The sequence below is a fragment of the Amphiprion ocellaris genome, chromosome 23, assembly GCF_022539595.1.
Source record: "Amphiprion ocellaris isolate individual 3 ecotype Okinawa chromosome 23, ASM2253959v1, whole genome shotgun sequence".
Taxonomy (NCBI): Eukaryota; Metazoa; Chordata; class Actinopteri; family Pomacentridae; genus Amphiprion; species Amphiprion ocellaris.
This window is the reverse complement of record NC_072788.1, coordinates 9,816,283-9,836,674: the sequence shown is the minus strand read 5'-3', so window position 1 is coordinate 9,836,674 and position 20,392 is coordinate 9,816,283. Positions and strand designations below refer to the sequence as shown.

The following is a 20,392-nucleotide window of genomic DNA, read 5'->3' as shown; positions in this document are numbered from 1 at the left end:
TACTGTGTCACATGGAGCTGCAACCTGCATAAAGGTCTCAGTACCAGACCAAAATATAAGTGTTTGTCTTTCTGTCAAAGCTGCAAATCATTTCAACAGACTTAACTAATGAATTCAGGTTCAAACTTTATGACAGCCTGACCGTGACAGCTGCACCCAGCTGTTCCACGTGCTGCTCAGGACAGCCTTCATAATCTGCTACCTGATTTTTCTTTGAACTCACACACTGGTTTGTTAAGGGGACGTATATGCAAAGAGAGGAAGGGGAGAATGTCAAAAAAAGGGAAACAGAACACACTCACAGGCTTTAAATCTGGCCAGTTATTAACACATTCTCTAATCTTCAACTTTTGATTGGATGCTTCTCTGTTCTGTGTGGAGGCCAATCAGGGGGGTGCAGGAAGTACAGCTGCAGCCCCAGCCTTCTGATCCTTGCCGAGCAGCAAACTTTCCTCTGTCAGATTAAGTAGGATTAGCTGGGTCCTGCCGTATGATGAACTGAGAACTTCATATGGTGACTAGAAACTTTCCAAAGATGGAAAAAAAAAAAACCTTGGTCAGGGAAATGCACTACTTGCTTTGAAACCTCTAGTTTTCACTGCTTAATTAGAAGCCTTTCCATATCCTCAGCAAAATACAATAGCTACCGGCCTGTCAAAAGTGTGAAAACATCACCCACTTAATGCAATGTACAGTATTTTTGTCGAGGCAAACACGTGCTGTGGTGTGCAGGAGCATGTGCACATGCAGGCACACAAATACAAGCTCTAGCCCACATTGGAAGTCACAGCTTCTTGCTCAGAGCCAGTTCCCTCATCAGGGTCCTCAGTGGACGCTAAGTTCCATTGTGTTTTAAAATGACACACATGCACACACGAGCACGTGCATACGCTTTCATTGGTATTTTTATCCATCCCCAGAGCCACTCGGCGGCTGCAAGCCATATCACTCTCAGACGACAGAGGAGCCACAGTCACACCAGCTAGTACTTAAGGCCCCCCTTCTTATGTGTGTGTGTTGGGGTGGTCCACAGAGGTAGAATGTGTGGTGATATAAAGAGACTGAAAAGGTGGCGGTGGTAGGGAGGAGGTCAAACGTGGAAAGAATTTAGTCTGTTATCAACTGTTGCCACTGAGGACGCACACACACACACACACAGATACACAACAGAGACCCTGGAAATGTGGCTACATGACAGGGCCACGGGCACACACACATGCACTGCCTTCTCAGACAGGGTTTTTCCTCCTGAGGCGAGGCTAAAGCATCCAATCTCAGTCTTTCTTGTCTATCTCTGGCACTGATAAAGGCTTATAATGAACTGGGGACTGGAACTCAGCCCCAAGAACGATGGCTTTATGGCCCCGGCCAGATCATCACCCTCTGTGGACTTCGTTTGTCACCGGGTGAGAACAGAAAGACAGAGTCAGATGGAAAGAGAGGGACAGGAGGGGGGAGAGAGAGAGAGAGAGAGAGAGAGGGTGGGGTGGGGCAAAGATTAAAGTTTTACACTCCAACCTTTAAGATTTTGCAATACAGCCGTCATGTCAAGGGTTTACTACAGATGCGTTTTGTCAGATCTGTGCCGCGTTTACCGACTCTGGCCTGAAATAAATGCTCAAAGTTTTGATAAGGCGGCCTACCGTCGCGGCCACGATCCAAACAAGGGGACAAAGGTCCTCCTGGGCTTATCGCGCTTCACGTTATCTACCTTTTGTACTTCAGAACAACGTAAGAGCATGTTTGTAAACTGGTAACAGTTGTACATTTTGTTTGGCTCGCATTCAAGAATGCGAAAGGGTGCTGTGTTATTAGTCCAGCTCACTTCTGACCCCTTGGGGAGTACAAAATGAAGCATGGCATTCTATAGCGTCATAGTGCATAGAAGCAGGAAAAAAATGTGGATGAGGGCGATTAATTTTCATAATGGCTGCACTTACCTCAAAAAGATTGGATGCTTCGTTCCCATACTGAGTGGAAATGATCTCTGATTGGTCACTGTACCATTTCAGGCCACCCAGGAAGCTGTCTGCATCTAAGTCACTGACATCCAGCTCTGAGAGGTCAAGTTCAGGGAGGTCTGGGCAGAGGGGCTGGTCTTCACCAACCAAGGCAGCACACTGGGGGAGAAAGAAAACAACAAGGATGGTCAGACAGAAATCACATCTCTTTCATATGCAAATCAGACAGTGAAGTATCCGAGCCAAGCTGGAAAACAATGGGGGCCTGGAAATCTGGACAGGAATCAAAAGTCTTCGTAAACCTGCAGCTAAGTCCGGAACAAAGGAAATTCACATTTGTGTAACATACAAACAGTCACTTGAGCCGAAGCTTCTCGTCTCAGTGAACACTCTCATGTGACACACTTACCTAGAATTAATATGTTACTTTTCTGACTCTATTGACTATTAACAGAGCAGCTGTGTGACTGGCTGCAGGTCAGGTTCATTTTGCGCAACAACATGCAAACCTGCAACCTGTTTCCACTTAGATTCTGTTCCACCTCCAGTACACTGTGTACACTGGGACTGGTGCTGGCCTCCCTGCTGCTAAATGCTGCCTGTTGACATTCTGTTATTCACCAGCCACTTTTATGTAATCTAGCCAATGTGTACTGTATGTAGCAGATGTTCCTGCTTCCTCCACACACAAATCATCAGCTCTGTTCTCCCTGCAACATTGTTAATTGACTAGCACTGAAAAGGTGCCTTGACGGATTAGGAAAAGGAGCCTACAGCTGTTTTTTGCAGATATTTTACTATTATGTGCAAACCCTTTTCTTGATGTTGCAAGGTACTTGACATTAGGGATAATATATTCATTTTCAGTATGCAACCCCACAGGCAAAAAAACCAACAGATGAAATGAGCAAAGTCAGGCAGGCTGTGTGCTCCTTGCAAGGTGGGCAAACTTAGAGCTCTGTAGTCAGTGGTCATTAGAAGGCAAAAACACCCCAGACTCGAGGCGTGTTTACCGTCTGTGACTGTGCAAATGCAAATCCAAGCCTGAGAAGACGGCTTTATGGCTGCTGTCTAATAGGCTACACACTCCTAATTTAGTTGACAACACGTCAGCCGATGTATGAACGCCACAGGGTGGCCTTAAGAAAGATATAAGATAGATATCCTGAGGCGAAGCTAGGAGGTATTTGGCCCGCAGACTGAGGAGGGGTGAGAGTCAGGTTCGGCTCAGAGCAAATCTGAGAGACGGATGCTGTGCCAAGTAGGAAAAACCGCCCAGACACCGGTGTCACAGTTCATCTGTCCTCGGAATCGCACCAAACACGAATACACGATGACTTAGACTGTGATGAGACAAATCCGTTCTGTTGCAGCAGCGAAGGGGACAGACTCACTGCGTCTTAGGCTTCCCCCTGAGATGATCCAGTCAGACAAGGCACGGCACGAAAGAATGGTAACAAAGCTGTCAGGATATTCACAGGCTGGACGTCCTATGCTCAATTATCTTATGGACTTCTTGGTGAACTAATGAAATAGCGCCGCCAGACAGACAATCAGAGTGCACCACAGCGCTCCACTTATTTACGCACGCATCGCGCATAAAAGCACCTGCTAGGAAGATTATTAGGGGAAGGACTGTGCTCCTGAATGACAGTTGTGTTGTTTAAAGAGCACGGTTTAAAACATGCATACGTTTTCACAGAATCGATCGGAGTGGGAGCTTCTAGAAAACGCGTACATTTGTTGGATTGAGTCTGGAAACGCAGTCCAAACGGTAAAGTCCTACCTGGAATAAAGTGCAAATGAGGGCGTCGGAATGGAAAACAAGCCCGAAATCGATCGGGAAAGCATGGATCCTGACTTTTATTACATGAAATTTAACGCAGCTCACATTGTCACAATTGTAGCAGGCAGACTGCAGTCATATCACACTGAGAGAAGCTCTCTGAGGCATCACTGAGCTCACGAATGCAGACAAGTACCTCTGTACAGGCAGGTAGACCTGAGCGTCCATAACAAGCTGGATGGACGCGGTGAATCAGGACAGAAAAGGACCAATAAGTATCCTTTTGATGTGCGTATTATCTGCATGCATTTAAACCAGGTAACATTAAACACGACTGGAGCGAATGGGAGCTAATTACTGGTTGAGGAGACTTTAAAAAAAGGCTCCGAAAGTAAAATGAATTGAGCACAAGCATGAAATCACCGACTCTCGGCTGGGTGTTTGCTCTCCAGCCGGGGCAGCGCTCCTCCGGCTGGGATGTTGGCACACAGAACCGGTAATATTATGACGCTCCTGCGCAACGCCAGATAGCGGTGCCTCAGTGTGGACAACCTTTGCTCTTGGAAAATAACATGCGCACGACACAGCACTTCCAAAAACAAAAAAGGAAAAGAAAACACCCCGATTTATTAGTGGATTTCATGCGTCAGCGAAAATACCTGACTTTGAGACATTTCAGTCATTTCTGCATGAAAAGCTTCTCGGCACCGGGGAGCGCGTACAGTCCGCGGTTGGAAAGATATCCGGCTGCTTGCAAGCACTCGCTCCGACTGAACAGAGATCCTACGAAGGAAAGCAATGGTCCTGAGCCCCGTGCACGCATTACAGCAACTACATCTTTAAACTGAGGTGGAAAAGGGAGATTCCGCACATTCCCTCCTGCTCGTCATACATCCCCGTGTTTGTACATCCCCTCGCATCCTCAACTGTGTCCAGACGCGCACTAGTACACCGGCATGCCCGACAGAAGAGGAGGAGGAGGTGGTGGACTTATGTGGAAATCTCGTGTAGTCAGTGTTGTCCATCGTTCCAAAGGGGTTGCAAAAACAGAAGAAGGAGGTCCAGAGGGCTAGAGACAGGAAAGATTTTGTTTGTTTTTTTTTTTTTAGATGCGCTCACCTCTAATTCTCTCCACACCGAGTCCTGGTTACACCTGTCCCACGCCATCCAGCCAACTGAATGACGGTCCGAAAAAATTACCAAAAAAAGGAAAAAAAAAAAGAAAAAAAAAGAAAGAAATCAAGTAAAAAAGAAATCCACACACGCTTCCCACTCGCTCTCACACAGGCAACTGCTGCCCCTCGCCGAGAATGAACCGAGGGCACCTGTCTTACAACTGCTTTCCATCACATGACAAAGCTATTAAAAGTAGGCAGGGGAGTGACTCCGCGTCCACACAACTCGCCAGTGACGCGCAGTGAGCAGGCGGGGTCTGGCTGCGCACATAGTAAAATCCTCTCCGTGCACTGCAAAAAGTGTCCATCTCAAAACCGCATCGCGATCTAATGCACATATGCATCAAGTTTATTGAAAGATAAACACATTTTTCTCGAATCAAATTAAAATATTCGCCAGAAAAAATCCTTAAAAGATCTAGATTTGACTTTATCGCACATGATTCCAGCTTTGTTCCACAACTCCTGTTTTAAATTATTGCAAATTTGCATATTTTAACCATTAAAACTAGAAAACAATTGCCACCCTTCGTCCGTGTATTCGGCATAATTTGGTTTTCTTGAAACCTCAAATACTGAAAGTTCAGACGTTACAAATTCTGCACCTCTTCCAATGCAAGAAATGCGCAAAAACAGCTGCGCACTGCATAGTTTTACGCACAAAGAATGTAGAAGACATGAGTGAAATCGGTCGCAATATCAGCACAATCAAACACATTTACATTGTTTTTTCGCTGCGCAGAACATAATTAAAATTCATTATTTTTTCAGGGATAAGCGTCTATTCCTGCTTTACCTCCAACCATGACTGTAACCTGAAATGCCTTCCTGGCGCATTGAATATCAAAGAAGGTAATTCAGCCTTCTCTAAAGTATTTCTTTGTGCATTCATAGGCAATAAAACGAGGGACAGGTGGCAGTATCAACCGTGTATATAGTGTCAACAGGACATGTATAGGCAACAGGACCTCGGTGAAATAAAAACAAAAGCTTTGTGGACATTTCAAACAGGCTGGTTTTTCTGTTGGGGACACTGACAGGCAACAGGAGTAGTTCTCTTTCACTGCTAAATGGTGTCTTCTCTCTTTGATTAACATTCTGTATGCCACTTATTTGAATTTCCTTTGCTATTTAATGATTTTTTGCAATTCGAAAACTATAGTGTTGCATGATATTTTCCAGGTATTTATTTTCAGGAAAGAACTGAGTTAACTTCTGCCAGTACATTTCTGTAATAAGAAACTCACTCCATGGAATATGCTAACCCCAATCCAATTTTTAGTCTTGTAAGCCTATTAAGTCCACCTGAGCATGCAAGGAGCAATTGTCTCCCCAAATTAGTGAACCACATACAGTAAGTCTCATTAAACACAAAATTGCACAGAAACCCATTAAAAAAAAAGAGTTCTGGGCCTGGAAATGTAAATTGTACAAATTATGTGCAAGCAAGCCAGTGTGTGTGTGTGCAGTGAGATATTATGCGAGGGTGTGTGTTATGTTTATGGGCTATCTGAGGGCATTTGTACCACTAAATCCATACATCTGCCTCTCCACGCGTGCCCAGAGATGCCACCCAGAAGCCAAACCCCGATCGGAGCAGGTGGCGTGTGCAGTGACCTCACAGAGCCCAGATGGACCGGCACCGCATAGACGGCAATATAGGGGCAACATGGAAGTGGCATGGAGCTCCGAGGTAGGTGGCTGCGGCAGAGATAAAACGCCCAACAATGGGGGAAAAGTCGAGCAACCTTAACAACAAACGTACAGGTACAGGCACCACTGGTCAGATAGACTTCACAACTTCACTAATGAATACAAACCTGCCAAAAGAAGAGGCCGGGAAAAAAACTTGGCAGGGGATATACACACTGGTAAAGGATATTTCTGTCTCCTGAAGCAGCATGTGAGTCACAGTCAAAGCTTATCTGATTGTACTCTTCATGCCAATTAAGACAACAGAAGCTAAATATAGATATAATGTTATGATTTCCTTTCTTGAATGGCCTTTGATTCTTTTTTTTTCTTCTTCTGCAAAACATTGTGTTTTGCTTGAGGCTGGATATTTATGTATGCAAGTGATAGAGATTTGTAGATACAGGAATCATTTCAAAAGAAAAAAAGATGGGGGTTCTACAGCTGTACTGAAGTACAGGTAATCTTTGAAATGCTACAGCTTTTTGTTGCGCAGAGCTGATAATGATTGTAGTAAGTATGGGGGAGACTATCACAGACTGGTGCAGAATGAGAAATAGGGAATGTTTAGTAGCCAGCATCGGAAGGAGATAGCCACCGCGAGGACAAACATCACGGCGTGCTCGATCATTCGGCTCCCAAGAATGGCCTTGGGTCCTGCTTTCACACCGCCCTTGCATTTAGCCGCTCTTATAGATATCACCTCTCGAGGGGACCGAATCTATAGGATGGAGTGTGAAAAGTTGTTCGCACCCATTTGATGCATGGCATGCTGTCATGTGATGGACCCAAGTTCTCCTGCTCCGTCTGAGGCTGCAGAATGTGGAGCTTAAACTTGCAAATAGACCTCAAATGGAGCCGTTTTGCTAAAAAGCTGGTTTGCTGAAACAAAGCAACGTGACAACTCTTACACGTCAAAGCCAAAACGGGGCTAATCCTAGATAATTATCTCTGTTTGAATATTCAACGTGGCCTGACTCATCGCACGGAGCCTCCCATTTGCATTTCTGATCTGAGATTACAATCTATTAAACACCTGAATTTGTATTGATCCTGCAGTGGAAATTACAGTTTCCACAAAAAAAACTATTTTGACAGTCCATCCATTCTTGAGCGGCTGTGTCTTGTTTTTGCTTTTTCCATAAATTGTGTCACCGGCCCCTCTGAGAGTGTGCTGCTGCACAGTGTGGGGGCATGATTCATATCACTTTGTTGCATGTCATTGCTCCCAACAGAATCCATCCTAGCATCTGGCCATTTTAATACATGGTGGCTGGATTCATACGATTTAATTGAGGGCAGAGGTAAAACAGAGTGCTACATCTATTCATGTATCATTCAGGACTATAATAAGACAGCTTATGCCTCCTTCTCTGAGTTGTCATTTTGATGTGCCTTCAGATCTTTGGTGCACGGGTCACTTTTCCACTTGGTAAGTCATATTGTTTTGTTCTTATTAGGGGACGGCGGAGGAAGCAATTTTGCAACAGCCAAATGCCCTACAATAACATAGACTGTAGTAGCATACAGAGCTGTCTACAGGAAATGTAAATGGATACACAGTGCACACGAGCTTCTAATGTGGTGTCAAATGATCTCATGGTGGTGTGTTAAGAGCACCCGTAAATAAATAATATGACATAATAAATCTGGTTTAGGTGTGTGAATATGTAGCAAACCTTTTAATTATGTTTTCTATTTCTATACGTTAAGATCGTGCATTTCCCCGGCCTCCGTACACTCCCAGCACGTGCGAGATAAACAGTGTGACGCCACAAATTATGCCAGCACTCGCCCTTTGACATACAGTAAACCAGTGCATTCTCCCCCTGTGAAGATTTTTACATCGCCTCTCTTTGTAGTGCCCTTCAGAGAACCCGTTGCCTTGCCGCCCTGCGTGCAAGCGTGTAATCCTTTCCATCAATGAACTGCACTGTGTCATTTAGCCACTCTCGGGATGGCGGCTACTTTCCCCGCAGAGAGTCCAGCCCACATTATTAAGGCAAATGGCATGAAGGGGCTCGGGCCAGTTAGCCATGGCTGAGCCTTGGAATTGAAAATAGCATCAGTCCCACGCAGGGACTGGTAAACACAAAAAAGGAGCCTGGGGCGCAACACAGGACCACCCTCCCCTTTCTGTACTCCAGCTCTGTTTTGCTAGAGCCGTGGAGGGAAAAAAAAAGAAAGCGGCAGCCGTGCCCCCCTCCCAGTTGAATAATATCAGAGTCACATGGCGAAAAGAGTCGTAGTCCCCCGTAGGAGCTGTGTGTTGTAGGGCTGTTATTGGGCTTGTTTGGAAATCACCAGCGAGTCCTGCAAGATGCGTGCGGAAAGCGGCGGCAGGAAGAGGGTGAACTGTGAGCGCAGGCCTGGTGTGTAATGCATCTTAGTGGAGAACTCTGCTAAACTAGCGCTCTGGGCAGGGACTTGTGAGGCACTTTGTGTTTTGCTTGGGTATAGCACTCACAAGGAATATTAAAATTTATGGACCATGAGGGTTTGGGTTGCAAACACACACACATAAACAAGGCCTGCACACTCCCTGTGCTTAAAATGCTACAAAGCCAAACTTTGAAATTGCTGTAAAATTCCAACAGATGCCACATGCCCGGCAATGTAACTAGAGGAAATGAGATGCACTTGTGTGGAGGGGATGCAGTTAAATCTTTTTCTACTGAAAGGGCACATGAAAATAGTGCTTGTTGTCATGCTGAATATCCAGTAAGGCACTTTGTGAGGTTTAATATAAGGTTTAAACTTAGTGAGTCAAAAACCATGGCATGTAAAAGAACTGATCTCTGCAGCAGAGTCCAAATTACCATTTTTCATCCTGTTGGATTATGTTTGAACTGTTTACTGAATGTTAACATATCTAAAAAAAAATCGTGTTTTCACAAATTTTGTTTTTAAAAAATCCCAACAGAAGGAATCAAACTGAACTGTAGAATGTAAGAATAAATAAATTAATAAGATCTCATGACTTGCTGCAGGCAAATGTAGGTGCATTTTTCTGCAAACTGCAAAAACCTCCTGTGAGTCACGAAGAGAGCCCAAAGCACAACAGATGTTGCTTGATTTCTAAAATAATAGAGAGGCAGGGCTGAATACCTTGACAGCGCAGTCCTTATGTACTCTTAGCGCTGGAAGAGTGCCAGGGAAGAATTAGGTCAGATAAAGTGCATTGTGCCTTGTGGAACTCCACGCTAAAACAGCATTCGGGGAGAGGGGAGGGGTGGAGGTGGAGGATGTTTGGTGACACACAGGTAGAATTTTCTCGAGCAGCACAACCAGTTTTTTTCCCTTTTAGTCGTGTATCATGGAAACGTGAGCAGAAACGTTACACCCCTGAGTCCAGACTGCAGCCTAATTATTTTCAGCAATGAAAAGAGAAGGAAAAAGGGGAATGAGAGAGAGGAAAAAATGCATGTGAATTGCAATTCTTTCATACAGCCTGCATACGGGGTGTATAACCACAAGCCTGAAAAAATCCTTACAGCACAATAAAACTGATTGTATCATCACATTTTTTCCCCTTACAAGGTGCATTTCTACTACTCTTCACATCACCTCCTAAAAGGAGCATGTACTGCTGGAGTACACAGTGATGAGGAAAAAAAAAAGTGGAGCAGGGATGAGAGGAAAGAGAAGGCACAGTCAATACCCATTTTTGCCAAGGCATCTTAGTGAAAAAGAGCAAAGAGACAAAAGCAGCAGATGGATGGAGATGGAGCTAATGCTGAAAGAGAGTGTGACAGGGAGTAACAAAAGCAAGAGGGAGCTGCTGTGAGTGATAGAAAGAGTTGGACAAAGACGGGGCATGAATTAGAGGCAGATATGGAAGGAGGGGAAGGAAGATGGAAGCTAAGTACAGGAAGGAGTGATTGGGGACACGAAGAGTTGACTTTAACAAAGGGTCAGAATGATGGGCGGCTAGCAACCACCTCGTCATGCTCCGGAGCTGCTCCGTCTCTCATCTGGAGATAAACCGCCTCAGCGTCCACTCCGCTGGGGATGACCCCCCGCTTGACTCCCAGTGCCAGTCCGACCACATCCACTATCTCAGTGTTAATCTAATGGTTACCACCTTCCCTTCCCCCGCATATTCCGGTCACGCTCTGAGATGGTCCTGCTTACGATGGGTATCTGGCTCGTATGTATTCATTTACAGGAAGGTCTAGATTTTCACACACAGTCTCTTCCACTGCCAGCATGACCTCATTGCCCCCTCATGACTATCACATTTTGGAAACAAAATCGAGTTGCAAATGCTTCCTTCTCTCTCTCTCTCTCTCTCGTTAGCAATAACAATTGTGGGAGATAATGAGATGCGGATTTGAAGATGACAGAAAGTAATTGGTTTTGATGTGTGTAAAATCACGATTTTAACTGGACATGATATTCAAATGACTTGGCAGCCATCCGTCAACATGAAAGCGTGCGTAAGCATATTGCAGATAGTGCTGAGCAATAATGCTGGCTTTTCCTTGTGAGTAGGCAACCTCACTGTTTTTGGCAACTAAAGCTTTTTTTTTTTCTTTTTTTTTCCCCCAGTCAAATGTTGTTACGCCTCAAGCCATTTCCACGGTCTGGAAATAAAGAGATTTCCATCACTTATTTTCATGATATCTGATCATCAGTGGTTGAAATCAAGAGCAAGATTAACTGTCAGACAGTCATTCAATCAGTCAGCTCCTTGCCCCGGCTCCCCCTGTCCCCTGCAGCCTTCTCCAAGTCCCTTTTATAATCCCTTGTTGTGTGTTTTGTGGTGCTCTGTGTCCACCGGGACTGTCATCACTGCCACAATAAACAGGATTAATCATCGCTGGCGTTGGGCACTTTGGTCCAGATGACGCGTGTAATTAAGGAGTAATTGGCATGTCATCTGTACATGAGAAAATATGACATGCGCGAGCCAGATGTACTCGATGTGCCGCCCTGCAACAAGCGGCGCTCCGTGTCCTCAAAGGCTTTTTGAAGAGATAACTTCCTTTGCACTGCTGACACTCTGGCTTTCTTAACGTCTTGACTCACCCGGCAAACTCTCTCGCATTGTAATTCACTTGCTTATTCGTTTATTTACATGCTAACACACTTAAACACTAATTTGCTAACTTATTCATTTATTTACATTCTAACCCACTTACTGGCGCTCGCATTCAGCAACTTATTCATTTATCCACATCCGGGATGACACACTTACTTTCTTGAGTATTCATTTATGCACGTAGGAAGTCACTTACATTCTCGCTTGCTTAATTAAGAGGGCCCCCTCTCTTTTCACTTCACACAAAAGGATGAGTTTATGCAGCTCAATACGTAGTGTAGCTGCACACAATGGTAGATGGCCAAGATGCCCTTACATGTTTGGGGTCATGCCTGCTGCAACAATAGGCCTGAACTGCCCTTATCTCTCCTTGTAAACGTGAAGCTCCGGGATAAATCAGAGGCCGATTTCATGGCTCACGTGGGACATGTTGGGATGAATATAACTGAGGGGAGGTTTTTTTATTATTGTTATTTGCGCTTTATGTTTCCACGGTTGTTAAGAGAAGAAAGAAAGAAAAAAATCCCCAGCACACTTTAGGGTGATGCTCCATCTAAGCTCTCACGAAAGAAAGTGAAGACACATGCATATTTATTACTATTTCTGCTTTATTTAGAGCATCTGCAGCCATTTGTCAGTGTAAACACAATATTGAATTATATTGACATAAGAGGTAACATTAAGTATTCCAAACTTACACCGCGTCTTCTCTGTAAATTCAATTGCTTTCACGATTATTAAAGGTGTGCCAGAGCAAATGAATACAATGCATCATGTATATTTGCCATGGAGTTTTAAACATACCAAGCAGGACAAAGAAGGCCCACAAAGTTTGGGGTGTGGAGCTGGTTGCACCAGCGTTTTGCTTGGCAGGGAGCAAGATCAGCCATGCATTTGGCTGGTAACCTCAGATAGCTGCTGGCTAATTTGCAGTATGCCCTCAATCGCAACAGAAAGCCCAGAGCCACGCTGAGGGGAGAGAGGGTGGCCATAACGGCAAAGCAAATGGCTCATAGAGATATCCCAGTTGTTTTTCATCACATCAATTTCACGCCTGTGCCGCCAGTTTTTCAGAAATATGACAAGATGGAGACAGGGAGGAAAAACGAGAAAGGGGGAGAAAGGGATGAAGGAGATAGTGGAGAGGAAGAAAACAATGAACTCGGAAGATACATAAAGCTGGCAATGTTAATCTCGACGCCTGTTCCTGGTGCAAGTGATTGCTGTCAGAGCTGTCTCATGAACAAACATGGAAAAAAAAAACCTCTAAAGCTAATATCTTCACTGACAATGTTGTGATGCAACACAGGAGTTCTTCTGGCAATTCAGTCTGTTCTTTTTGTTGTGTTTGCAGAGCATTTGCTTTAAGTGCAGTCAGACTTACTTCCTTATTACGCCCTCATTACAACCTTCCCAGAAGCACAGTTACCACTATGTTCTGTTCTATAGTATACACAGAACTAATATCTTTGCCCTTTGTTACCTGTGGAATTTTTACTGATGTAGATTTTCTTCCACTTTTTCCATTGAATTTATCTCAGTGTGAATCAGTGAAGCGTCTCTATTGTTACGTCCTTGTACTGAGGTGCTCTGTCTGTGCCGTGCCTCTAAGGAAAAGTACCCAGACCACACAAAATTTCCATTAGATTCCAATAGGTGTTGCAGCTATCACCAGGTTTTATCTACGGGGCAAACATACCTGTTTATACAAGCTGTGATAGCAGATATTTAACCTGAGAATTACTTTATGGTCTCTAGACCAAACAGATTTTTATAACAGTTTGTATAATTCCCCTCTTTCATCTGTTGGAACGTGAGAGAAGACATGCAATAGTGAGGCGCCGGTTGATAAAGCAGTGCATTTAAGATGTGAAAAATCTACCTGAAATTACAGAAAGTACTTAAGATTACATAAGTACAAGATGTATTTGGGTTTTATGTATGGATTTGTGCACTGCGGTCAAACAGCAGGATGTCCAGGCTTGATAAAAACTCATTTTTGCCTGATAAAGATCTTGCTTAGGAAGAGAATAGTCAACAAAACTCCAACTCATTGGACAATCTTCCATCCAATATAATTAATGACAGTGCATTTTTAATTACCCCTGTGCGGCATAGGCACTACAGCTTTTGTTTATTGAGCCCCACTGATAGCCATATTAACAAAGTTAGGTTAATGATAGAGGTATTTTACTTAATAGCATTTTTATTACTCCCGCTAAGAATGAAGCAATTAATTAACAATGGGCGAATTAAGTTCCTCTCCTGTAATGGCCTACCAACACAGGACATCATTACCAATCGTCAAAATAATTCATAAAGCGATGACTCAGGTGGCAGGACGGTGATGGGAAAAATGAATATTCCCCGGCATACGTCAGATTTTTCATTGTAGACAGGAATAAATTATGGATACGGTTTGTCAGCGGACATGTTGGTGGTACTGCATGCAGAGTGAGCCACGGGATCAAAGATGCAGTACGTTAAGTCACAGATGTGACATAGATTTCCAAACCGAAAAAAAAAGTCTTGATGCGCATTATGAGCAGGTGGCTATTATTTGAATAGATAAAGCAGTGAATTAAAGATACACAGAACAACCACAAAAGAAGCAGAGATGGGAAAGTGAGCGAGAGCACTGAATGTTCAAGAAATGACATCGAATAATGGACCTCAAAGACATATATGAAAGCGCATAATCTTTTAAGCTTGCATTTGAAGGTAATCTCCCATTAAAGAACACTAGCTATTTCTTTGTGGAGGAGAAATGCAAAGACAGCAGAACTGATGGGGACTATTGGTGTGACTTTGAATAGAGGAAAGACTGAAATGGCAAAAGGTGCAATTTCTCCGGCGCCGGACTTCAGTGGTAAATTCTTTCATTTTGAAAGAACTACTAAAACAGTGGCTGCTGAGAAATATAATCCCCCACCCCCAACCTCCCAATACACACACACAAACACACACTGAGCCCAAGTACACATGCAACAAAGAGGGAGAGATTAAAGCATTAATTCAGTGAGAGGGAATAGGATCCTGGCATAAATTTAGAGTGAATGTTTTGGGGTTATCTACTCTGCCGTTTCTACTCTCTGTACTCCATTGCACTCTACATACAAATGTAAATCAGGGTCACACCCTGTATCCTGTAACATATAAGGCTGTAAACTCTTGTTTTTCTTTGATAAGCTCTGTATCTGTGCTTATGTGTGTGCATGTGTGTCTGTGTCTGTGTGTGTGTGTGTGTGTGTAGCGACAACAGGTGCACTCTTGTGTATGAATATGGAAAAATACCAAACCGTCCATGTGCACATGTATGTATTTGTGTGGGAGGGCGTGTCCGTGAACGTGGGGATTCACATCTCAGACAGTGCATTTCAAGCTGCACTGCTTGCCCAAAAAACTGCACCAAAGAGAGAGCCTTGTTTGTTTGCTTGTCAGTTCTGGGTGGGATGTACTTTACAAGGCACACCAGCTTTCTCCTGGCTTCACACTGGATACCAGCTGGCGGGCACCGGGGCGCCACAACGCATCGTGCCAGTGTCACAAACGAAGGGGAAAGTGTGCCTCATCATATAGAAAACTATTCTGGCAGCCTCCAGTCCTCATTAAAAATGCACTAACGCTGAACGCTCCCATTAATTTAAGCATGCTGTATTTAGCGAGGGTAGCCTCGTGTACAGTCTATAAAACACAGCAATTAAAGCAGGTACTTTTGGCTTCATCAAGGCCCAGCCGAGCGTAATGGGCCAGAAATGGGAAAAATTCCTTCAGCAGCCAAAGCCTGATTTGAGAACAGCCAAGATGCCGCCTATAGCACAAAGATAGATATGGAACTGGAAGATGACATGATTTAATCTAGCTCCTGCCTGATAATGGAAAGAAAATCTCTTAATGTTCTAGCTACGGTGTTGTAGATAATCATCTCTGAGGTATCAATCCTTATTTCAAGACATCAGTCATCCTAATACAGCACAGAAAATGAGGGTATCATGGTAGAAACATATCTTTAACCCAACATAACAGTCATATTTGGGAGCAGGTGCCATAATAGAATAAGTAATTCAACCGCAGCAGCAGTTTATTTGCATTGTGTTTTGTAGGCGGCATTCTTGTCAGTGCAGTAAAAGGCTGGAGGACATTCAGTAACGGCAACTGTCATGACATCATTAAGGCTGCTGTATGAACTTCTTATAGCAAGGAGTTCAAGGAGAAGTGTTAGGATGCGAGCCGTCGAAGCATGCTTTCAACTGCAACCCGAGTAGGTTACAACGTGGAGAGATCACATGTGCAGACTCTTTAAGACTTTGATGATTGCTCAAAGGGATGGACAGAATAGCTCACATCGTCCTATCCCATAGCAACAACTTTTTTTTCCCCTTCTCAGGCCTTAAGGCAGCACAGACATATAAAAGCTCCTGGATTTGTGCCATTGTCTACACAGCTTCTTCACAAATATATGACAAAGACATGTTAGTTTTAGGTGTTAAAGTGTTTTGAACTTTATTGGCACAGCTTTCAGTGATGAAGGGTGCAGGTTTTTGGTCCACACAAACATTTGTGAGGAATATTATTAGTAGAGCAGCAGTGTGGGGGGATGGGGAATCGATGCTGGCAGAGCATTGTTGTAGCATGTAACAGTGGCCACATAACAATTACTTATAAGCAATTATTTTTGCATGCACATGCCAAGCCACAAGGGACATTAGCCACATAAATGGATAATGGAGTTTATAATGAAAGGATACATTGACAAAGTAGCATGAAACTATCCAAAACGGAAAAAGAAAAAACATAAGGAAGACAGAATCCCCACAAACACCCTCCTTAGATTTCAGTCCATGCTGGAGTGACTCCCATATAAACAAGTGTGAGTTACTGTGTCACTGTGTGTTCTTGTGAGTGTTCTTGTGAGTAAGGCAGGCTCAGCTATGTAAAGCTGTCCACATTTCCGTACCCTAATAATAATTACCCTCAGTTTACCCTCTGCCCCACAGGCATCGGCAATAAACAGGCCAAGAATATAACCACATCCATGCTAAAATGTGATTTCACGTCAGGAGGTGGCCACATGGTATGGGAGATAAATCATTCTCTATATGTATGAGAACTACTGTACAGCAAAATGGAAGATAAGAAGTCAACTTAGCCCACTGTTGTTTACAAGGCTCCTTTTTATGGATTTTATTTATAGTGGATCATGACCTTGAATAAGATTAGTGAGTCAATAACATGAATTCACTAAATTGCAGCCACTGATAAGACCACACTGCAGAATTATTTCATAATAAATACATCCCGTGGATAATGAAACTAGGGCGTGATTATGTTTAACACTAAAACTGTAATGTCTAACTACTGTATAATGACTAATAGCAGTGTGATTTTAATGACTGCTCCTGCTGCTGCCACGTTCTAATTCAAAAATGATTAGTTCCTCTTCTTCGAGGGAACACAATAGAACAAGGCCAGTCTCCTCAAAACTATGTTCCTACACAACTAAAATGCATTCTTGATTACGGATTTTCTCTTGGATTGTAATGTATCACAAAGATGTTTCTCATCAACATTTCTTTGCATTTCTTTGATTTCCTTACTACTGGTGCTAAGTTTCAGTCCAACGATCATGTATTCAATGGGATGATAACCTGGCAACTACGCAAATGGAAGAAAAGCTGTTGTGAAAGGCTCTGTTTTACCCAAAGCATTACATCATCCAAAACCTAATCAAGTAATTTTGGTGGCCAGTCTCCGGTGTCAGGGTTATGCCACCAGCCTCCTGGCATGGACATTGTAGCTTTTTGAAACTGGAAAAATGCTTTTTTTTTTTCTCTCAAAACATACCTGAAAATGCAGTTTAGCTGTATAGAAATGCACTTTTGAGCAGACAGGGTTGGATAGTACTGTGAGGCAACCAAAGTGATCAGTGTTATAGACATCTTTCATGAATTAAACCATGCAAAGACCTCAGCAACCTCTAAACAATCGTGCAGGTACATGCTTATGTTGAATCAGGGCTTCATGTGTTAAGCATCAATTGGAACTTCATTTTATTTCACTTTTTGGCTCAGCTTAAGCTTTCAAAACATTCATTCATTCATCCAGAATGCAGTTTAGTTGTACATGAATGTAGACATAGTTTAGACAATGTTCATACAGTCCCAGTTCAATATAATTCATGAATTAAACCATTTAAATCTAAGGCAACCTAAGGTGGCTTCTAAACATGCTGCATCTGGTCTTAATGGGTTAGACATCAATTGGCACTTCATTTATAATCACTATTAAGCTTCAATCTTAGCTTAAGCTTTCAAATCATACCTGAAAGTGCAGTTTAGCTGTATAAGAATGTATTTTTGGGAGATAGTTTAATAGTACAAACCAAAGAGGCCAGTGTTATCAACATTCTTTTTTTTTTTTTAAATAATAATGGATTAGATTTATATAGCCCTTTTCAAGGTACTCAAAGCGCTTCACAATGAATCCATTATTCATTCACTCACACATTCTCACTCTGGTGGTGGCAAACTACATTTGTAGCCACAGCTGCCCTGGGGCAGACTGACGGAAGCGTGGCTGCCAATCCGCACCTACGGCCCCTTCGACCACCACCAACATAAATACACCAGTGTGAGTAGCTGCACTGGAGGCAATGTGGGCAAAGTGTTTTTCCCAAGGACACAACAGCAAATGACTGGGACAGAGCGGGAATCGAACCGCCAACCCTTCGATCATTGGATGACCCACTCTTCCACCTGAGCCACAGCCGTCCCCCGTCGACATGCTAACAGATGTGCTAATCTTCATACAGTCCCAGATCAACATAAATAATGAATTAAACCATTTAAATCTGAGGCGGCTTGAAGTGGCTTCAAAACGTGCATTTCTTGCATCAAGTCTGAATGTGTTAAACACCGATGGACACCTCATTTGCTTTCACATCTTAAGCTTCAGCTGTTCAACGTGCCTACATGCAAAAAGGATATTCAACTTTCCACAGATGTGAAACTTGAAACTTTTAAATGCTATCAACAATTGCGCTATAATTGACACTATATACTCTTTCAATGCCTCAACTGACACTTCAGCTACTTGAAAAGCTTCAAATTACTGACATTTAAACATCTCACTTGCAAACATAATATTTTAAGACATTTAATTGTCATACCTACAGGTGTGTTCCATTCTGTGAGAATGAGGCATTTCAGTCTGTAGTGATAAACTAAATGACAGGATTTGAAAGCTGTGTCACAGCCAAATGCAACACGAAGCAAGCAGTATATTTAAGTTTATTATAAATGAGGTTACATAAGGGAAACCTTAAATGTTGTACATGTCAACTAGTAGTGACATCGGCCTGCCGGTGTGCCAATTTTTTGCACAAATGAGAAATTATTGTGTGCAGTTCTGCTATGTTACAGGTTCTGGGTTTGGGGAATTGAGGTCTGGAAGCATTTGTTAAGGTTTAAAAAAGACAATACATTTGTCTTATGTGTTTTTCAGTTATATTCTCCAACACTACACCTCCTTTGGGACTGCCAAGCTCAAACCACAACTGTTCCTCAACCATTTTCACATTCAGTTGGCCCAGACTGGGGCAAGGCAATTTGGCTCTCGGGCCATCTATACAGTGCCTTGTCTGGGAATGGATTTAGTGATTCTGATCTTTTTTTTGTGCCCATGCTCTTTGTCTCCATTGTGAAGACTCATGGAAAGAGAGAGAGAGAGAGAAGGGGGGGAAAAAAACAAGTTTGACCGAAGCCCAGTCAATTATCTCCCAGGTGTTTGACTGAAGTGATTGTAAGCGATCGCGGCAGTTCCCACGAGCCCTGGACTGAGACGGGCTGGAATTAGCCAGGAACAAAACCCAATTCAGCAGAAGTGAAGAAACAGCAGTTTTGAATAAAACCAGGCAGAGAATGCAAAAGAAAAGGTTCCCTGCAGAAGATAAAGTCGAATCTTGGCTCCTTTTTTCCTTCTTCCTCCATTCCCCTGTTACACCCAGCCTATCATATAGCCTAGTCTTTTAAACAAACTGTGGGTCTGGAATTGTGTCTGTGGTGCTTCCAATACCTTATTGTGTGGAGGTTAATTACTGGCAAGGCATGAGAAAATTACATTCTCAAAATAAAGTATTATGATTGGCCCTTCCACTGGCTATTTTAAGTCATGCATGGTCTTCATACAAGATAGCTGGGAAACCAGATTTTTAGACTTGTTCGATATCAAGTAACCTCGTTTCAAGTTCTCTATTAAAGCGACTATTCTGACTTGCAAATTACCTTTCTTTCCCAGGCCCCAAACACCATTTCCTCACGAAGATTAAGTTATAGCCTGTACATGAGTGCACACTGTGTTGTAATAACACAGGACACTTTTCTATTGATAGCAGAGAATTTCCTTGTGTCTTCTCACATCTCTGCCTGAGAAAATTCAGTCATGCTGAAGGGCAGCATTTCTGTACAGGGAAGATACTGTGGAGATTGACATTTAGAAATAGAGGGGGAGGAAAACGGTGGATTTCTCTATCCCAACCTGGTGGTGTAAGCTAACATATGTGCTTCTCGGCTAGGCTAGCTGCTGCAGGAGACCAGGCGTAGTCCTCAAGTCAGTTCCTCACCCTTAAAGAATGGTTAACTGGGCGAGGCCTTTAACTCGGCTGCGGTGAAGAGTCTAAGTAGGAGCCTGCTTAGGTTTGCATGAATCTCATGATGGGAGGCCCCAGTTCCCAGGC

At 43.3% G+C, this 20,392-nt stretch overlaps 1 protein-coding gene across 9 annotated transcripts in view; it reads right to left on the bottom strand.

Annotated features, from left to right (window-relative positions):
- ppargc1a (peroxisome proliferator-activated receptor gamma, coactivator 1 alpha) overlaps positions 1-20,392 on the bottom strand; it is a 269,994-nt gene that overhangs the window by 30,875 nt on the left and 218,727 nt on the right. For 5 of the 9 annotated variants that reach the window (XM_035951672.2, XM_035951675.2, XM_035951673.2 and 2 more), the window contains exon 2: positions 1,941-2,120. In XM_035951672.2, the coding sequence (XP_035807565.2) occupies positions 1,941-2,120 (180 nt within the window). Of the gene's footprint in view, positions 1-1,940; positions 2,121-4,406; positions 4,825-4,866; positions 5,107-20,392 lie in introns of those variants that run through there. The other 4 variants (XM_023277811.3, XM_023277810.3, XM_023277814.3 and 1 more) reach the window with 4 other exon arrangements.